General features: G+C 35.7%; 1 protein-coding gene across 2 annotated transcripts in view; it reads right to left on the bottom strand.

Moving 5' to 3' along the window:
• LOC107711277 (inactive rhomboid protein 1) overlaps positions 1–6,335 on the bottom strand; it is a 60,665-nt gene that overhangs the window by 9,827 nt on the left and 44,503 nt on the right. For both annotated transcript variants that reach the window (XM_016516247.1, XM_016516248.1), the window contains 8 exons: positions 3,213–3,335; positions 2,966–3,126; positions 1,925–2,176; positions 1,736–1,847; positions 1,558–1,632; positions 499–660; positions 304–404; positions 153–216 (listed from right to left, as the gene is read on the bottom strand). In XM_016516247.1, the coding sequence (XP_016371733.1) occupies positions 153–216; positions 304–404; positions 499–660; positions 1,558–1,632; positions 1,736–1,847; positions 1,925–2,176; positions 2,966–3,126; positions 3,213–3,335 (1,050 nt within the window). The remainder of the gene's footprint in view (positions 1–152; positions 217–303; positions 405–498; positions 661–1,557; positions 1,633–1,735; positions 1,848–1,924; positions 2,177–2,965; positions 3,127–3,212; positions 3,336–6,335) is intronic.

Consider the following 6,335-nt stretch of genomic DNA (forward strand, 5'->3'; position numbering starts at 1 on the left):
GCCGCGGCACCCCGGTTGGGAAACACTGGTGTAATTTACAACAGCTTCGAACGTGGCTCAACCAGTCAGAATCAAGGACTGGAACTATCCGTTTTATAAGACTGGTTTTGTGGTTCCAGGGTCACATATACTATATTTTCTGCAATATTTACCGGCCATTTGGTAATGTCATCAGGCCACTCATGAGGAGCTATTGAGGCCGGCTCTATACACGTCCTGCCAAAAACACAGTACAGTCTTGTGTTTGAAATGTCTCTGTGAAAATTGTCAACTGAAGTATCGAGTGATGCCATATTCCCTCACCTGGGGTCCTGATGACACACAGAGCCATACTCCCGGTTCTTCCCCTCCAGCTGAGGAGTGCTGGGATGCTGAGGCCACTTCACCCACACAGCCAAAGTGCTCTGAAATAGAAAGAGGAAGACGTCAATGGCCGGACAGCTTCTCAGTCAGGTGAACAAACGCATAATCTTGAGAGTCTGCGGCTCCTGTACTTACAGAGCATTCCTCCTCTGAGGTCTGCAGACAGCCAGAGCGGTCGTTGCGCACGCAGCAAGCTGAATTTCGCTCCAGTTTTCGCTTTTTTTTAATCAGCTCGTGTACCTGGTTATCCTGCCGCATACAAGGTGAGAATTTGGCTCCCAGATGAATCAAGGCTTCCTGATAAGAAGAAGACAATGACTTGTCTTATGTTACCATTTGTACAGTTGAAATCAGTAGGAAAATTAAATGTTTCAACATAATCAGAGTTTCACTTTTGAGAACTGAAGCCACATCTGAAAAGGCATTTAAAAGACTGGGGTCAGTAGGTTTTAATGTTTTGAAAGAAGTTTCTTATGCTCACAAAGCCTGCATTTATTTGATCAAAAATACAGAAAAATTAATATTGTGAAATATTATTACAATGTAAAATCACTATTTTCTATTTGAATATATTTTAAAATATCATTTATTCCCGTGATGGTAAAGCTGAAATTTCACACGATCCTTCAGAAATCATTCTAATATGCAGATTTTCTTATTATTATCAATGTTGAAAACACTTGTGTTGATTAATATTTTTGTGGAAACCATGATGCGAGGAATTTAGGATTCTTTGACGAATAGCAAAAGAACAAAAAAGCAGCATTTATTTGAAACAGAAATCTTTTGTAACAATGTAACTGTCTTTTCTCTTACTTATGATCATCAATTTAACGCATTCTTGCTGAATAAAAGTAATAGTTTCTTTAAAAATAAATAAAGAAATAATAAATTAAAAAAAAAACTTTTGGTAGTGCATAACAGAAAAAAAGTGCATTTATGCAGACTTTTGATGCACATCATCAAAGTATTTAGAAAGTAACCACAAAAACATCATGCATCACAAACTCGAAAGTTCAGCAATCAACTTTCCGGTTTGTGATACGTGATGTTTTTGTGGTTACTTTCTAAATACTTTGACTTGAGAACACTGATCATCATGATAGATAGTTTTTTAGATAGAACTTCAGATCAGATATTTGTTGAATTATAACTCAAGCTCCTGCACGTTGACTTTAGAAAGTAATGACTCACCGAACTTGGTCCAATCCAGAAGTTCTCTTGCTGCACAAATTTGACATTTTCATAAACGCCTTTATTTCTTAGGACCTTTGTGGGGGGAGAAACAAATGTGTTGACAAACACCAGATGGTCAGAAACAGGAATAGAGCGTCAAACATGCTGGACCTTTTGAAAATGTAGCAGCACTCACCGAATCGACGGTTTCATGTTGGGAGAAGCCCACTGGTGCAATGCCATAAATACACACTGCCAAAATGGTGATGAGTATGTGAACGAATGTTATCCAATATGTAAAGAAAGGCCTGAAAAACAAAATAGAAACCACCTCATATTATAAGCATCTCTAAAAGTCTAATAGAAGAGTTTGAACTGAACGTACCTGCGATCATCCATGTCCTCTATCTGTTGTTTCACGTAGCTGTCGATGCGCTTGCGATATGTTCGATTGGTCAGCTTTCCCACCATGCCCAATCCATATGGCCTCTTTTCTCTTGCGAAGAGCTTCTTGACTGGCACGGCTATCCGTTGGCCTCTCCGCTGACCGTTCACACTCACGACCTCCTGCCTCAGGCGGACTTTAGGGGGCGCCGATGTTCCCTCTTTAACCTTCCGCCAGCCGCGCTCTAGAGGCCTGTTTGAAGAACAGGACAGAATTATAGAGCTTTTACATAGTCATAAAACAATGCCTAAATCAGATTAATTCATATTTTTCCATTTTAAGATCTTATTATGTCAATAAATAGTCATCAAATAGGATGATTATTCTTCTGTGAGCAATTAGCTGCATCCAAAAAAATATGCTTTTTCTATGCTTTCACTACTCTTATATACACTTTGCAATTTTTGTTATAATTAATATATATTTTTTAAATTTCTTTTAATATTATTTTAATTATATTATTAAAATATTAAATATTAATATGAATTAATCATATATAAATATTAATATGATATGTGACCCTGGAGCACAAAAGCAGTCATAAGTAGCATGGTTATATTTGTAGCAATAGCCAACAATACATTGTATGGGACGTTTTGTGGTCCAGGGTCACATATGTTTTCTCTTATATACACTTTTCAATTTTGTTTACTGTAACTAATACAGTATATTTAAAAATGTCCTTTTAATATTATTTTAATAATATTCTTAAAATATGAAATATTAATTAATCTTATATGAAAATATTATAATTATAAAATAAATTTTTTTAAAAAATCATTTTGAATTATTAATATGATATATTTCTGTAATTAAATGATATCACATACTTTAAAATAAAGTATTTTAAACAAAGTTAAAATACAGTGTCTGGAGCATCTCTGCAGCTACTAATCGTCCACTATAAAATATGTTTTGATATCGCAACACAATCATTGTGGGAGGAAAAATGACTTCATATAAACGTGTTGCGAATCTCACAGCATTAAGTGACTCCTCTCTAACTCGCTCTTGTCCAGCACGCTGCCCGTCAGCTCCGACTCATCCAGCTGTTTGCTGTCCACGTCCTTCATGGTGGAGTCTGATGGAGACTCAAACACCTCATCGTGAAAGGTGGACATCTCTTCCTGCATCAGGACGTCCTGAGGCCAGACACACCATAAACACACATACTCCAAAAAGTCTCCCAAAAGCAAACGCATGTGCGATTTTTTTCCGGTTTGCTTACCCTGGCGAAGAACGATGTATCGAGTTCATCTGGAAAGTCCACGACATCTTCCTCAATAAAGCTAGCAGGTGTGAAGCTGCGCCTGTGAGCTCGTCTTAGTGTGCCCTCACGCAGCGAACGACCCTTAAAATACACATCAACAGACACTTTATCAGCATAGTTAGAGCAGTACTTGCTATAAAGACTATACAGTGGGTACGGAAAGTATTCAGACCCCCTTAAATTTTTCACTCTTTGTTATATTGCAGCCATTTGCTAAAATCATTTAAGTTAATTTTTTTTCCTCATTAATGTACACACAGCACCCCATATTGACAGAAAAACACAGAATTGTTGACATTTTTGCAAATTTATTAAAAAAGAAAAACTGAAAAATGCTCAGTATTTAGTAGAAGCACCCATTTGATCAAATTTAAGGGGGTCTGAATACTTTCCGTACCCACTGTATATACTAAGAAAAAAATAAAAGATGATGAATAAAGAGACTGTGTTGTGAGACCTTTGACCTGTATATTCTGCTTCATGTTACTGGTCATTTTTAAGATTGAATGCGCACATTTGATTTATCTGAAGTGTCCTCATGAACTCAAACAACCTCAGATGACCCTTCGCTAAGCCCCACCTTACAAATGTTACTGAACAATCCTACTTAGCAGCTGTTCTAATTCGACATTATCAGACAAGCTTCTGCTCTGCTCTAATGTAGGTCTGTGGAGAATCTGCGCATTTGTTCAGGAAATTATCCCAAAATACAGTACAACATTTTTGCTCTGCCACTTATAATGAACCAAGAAGCTGAGACAGGATGTAGGCAATTTTCCACAAACCTGCATATAAACCTTGAAGGTCATGCTTTGAATTAAACTATGTTTGAACACCAACATTTGCTCCAAGGTCAGCAGGGAATAGTGACAGACATATACATCGGCCAGGCCAATTAATCAGTACCAGCATTGGCCATTGAAAAACCTACTGTATATTGGTTAATCACTATAAATCAATTTGCAGTCATTTAATTGCTCATTTTTAAAATAGTGGGTCTCATTCACTAACCAAAAAACTGTTTGTGAAATCTGTATATGAAGGTTTGCAAACAAATCATGATTCATCAAAAATGTTAGTACTAAAATTTGTTCTAAATTTATGAAAAAATGTAGGAAACCAATCAAACAAATACTCTGGATGGCTTCATAATCGTGTTAAGATTACATTTTATACATAAACATTTCATCTTAAATATATTTCATCATATAAAGAGAAAGTGTAAGAAAAGCTGGGATAAACCTCAAGCTGTGAGGTTTCTCTGTATAACAACGCAGATACGCGTATATGCTGTACAGCTTACCAATGAGAGGTCTGGAATAAGATGTGTTTGAACTGGTTTTGAGGATGGCACACTTGGCATTGCTTGATGATCTTGCTGTGTGCGCGCTCGTGCAAGAGTACACATTCACAGAGAGCCATATGTTCACAGAGAGTGACGAAACACTGTAGAGACCCTTATATGAAGATGTTTTGGATGTATTGTATGCAAATGACTAACATCAGTCACATAGCCACTTGTTTAGAAAACACCAAATTCATTACCATTAGAATGAGATTAATAACGAATGTCTGTGAGTAATTATGTGTTGCGAGTTAGGCAGAATTTTTTTTAATGAGAAGTTCTCCTGTGTGTATACAGTAAATATGAATAATTCACGCAATTATTAGTGAATGAAACCTATTGTTCTAGCATTATTTAACAATTTTTCTAAGCTAAAACCGCAGATTTAAATGCGTTGCGCTGTTCCAAAAATGTGAAAATCTTGAATTTCTTCCTGTGGGACGTTTTCAAAAACATGTCTAACATGAGTTAGCAAAGGGTTAACCCTTAATCAGGTTAGATGCCATATTGAATCTAACACAGATGAAAACAAGGCTGTTACAGTCTTTACAATGTCACGCACTGTATAAAGAGCTTAGATCACATCATTTGCACAGCTCACAACATTTAAAACTGTTTTAAGGAGTTTTTGTCTACTAAGACGTTTTGTCAGATGAACAATCGGTATGACGTATGACTGTACTTCAGTCTCTCACAGCCTCGTTTTCATTCCTGTCAAAAATGTAAGTCGCCGCTACCCTGACTAAGGTCAATTATGATCAGTGTTGGGAGTAACGCATTACAAAAGTAATAATATTACAGTAGTATATTACTTTTTGCTGTAACGCAGTAATATAACGCATTACTAATCAAATTTGGGTAATATTATTACTCGTTACAATCTCAGTAATATCATTTTAAGTAAAAAAAAACAAAAAAACATTACATCTCTGCATACTTTTTTGTTTATTTTGTCGCAAAATGTAACTACATTATTGTCCAGTTCTTTATATAAATTTGGACATAGGGGAGAGCGGGACACAACGTAACACTTATTGACTTTCTCAGTTTGTGTAAATCCACAAGGGGTTGAGAGTATCATTTTTTATCCACAATAGTTTTACATTTGTCTAGTACAAATACGTTGCTTTGTTCATAATTACAGTGCATACATTTTTTTTTATTTACCCTCAAAAAATGGAAGTGAAATGTGACAACATGCCCCATAGGTGGGGTACATTGTAACATCTGAGGGGCACGTTGTAACATGACCGTATGACAGCTTAAAATGTTATCTGATATATACAAGACAAACTAAAATATTTTGCCAATAAAATAAAATGATTCACTTTTTCAAATAAAATAATGCAGTTTTTTAAGAATGAAAAATAATCTGATTTTGGGGTTTGACAACGAACACATTGCAACCATGCTTGGGACGGCCCACATACACGAAGCCAAAATGCTTTACGTTTCTTGAAATAATAACTTCTGAACATTAAACATTGAATGTCAGTCTTTATTCACCTGTTTCTCGTGGTTTCTCATCTAAAGTGTTAAATGACAGATTGGAGATTAAAATAATAGCAGACTTGCCTCATTTTAAATGAATACTAAAAACTGAGAAAAACTGAGCCAGAAATTTACTTTTACTATACTAAAATAAATGTTCAGTGATATCTTCAAAAAGATTTTTGAATTTTGGCACACTTTTTTCTCTATATAGTGTTGATATGGCAACTAGTAATTACCGCAAA

This window comes from Sinocyclocheilus rhinocerous, unplaced genomic scaffold (genome assembly GCF_001515625.1).
Source record: "Sinocyclocheilus rhinocerous isolate Xijiao unplaced genomic scaffold, SAMN03320098_v1.1 scaffold115, whole genome shotgun sequence".
NCBI classification, from domain to species: domain Eukaryota; kingdom Metazoa; phylum Chordata; class Actinopteri; order Cypriniformes; family Cyprinidae; genus Sinocyclocheilus; species Sinocyclocheilus rhinocerous.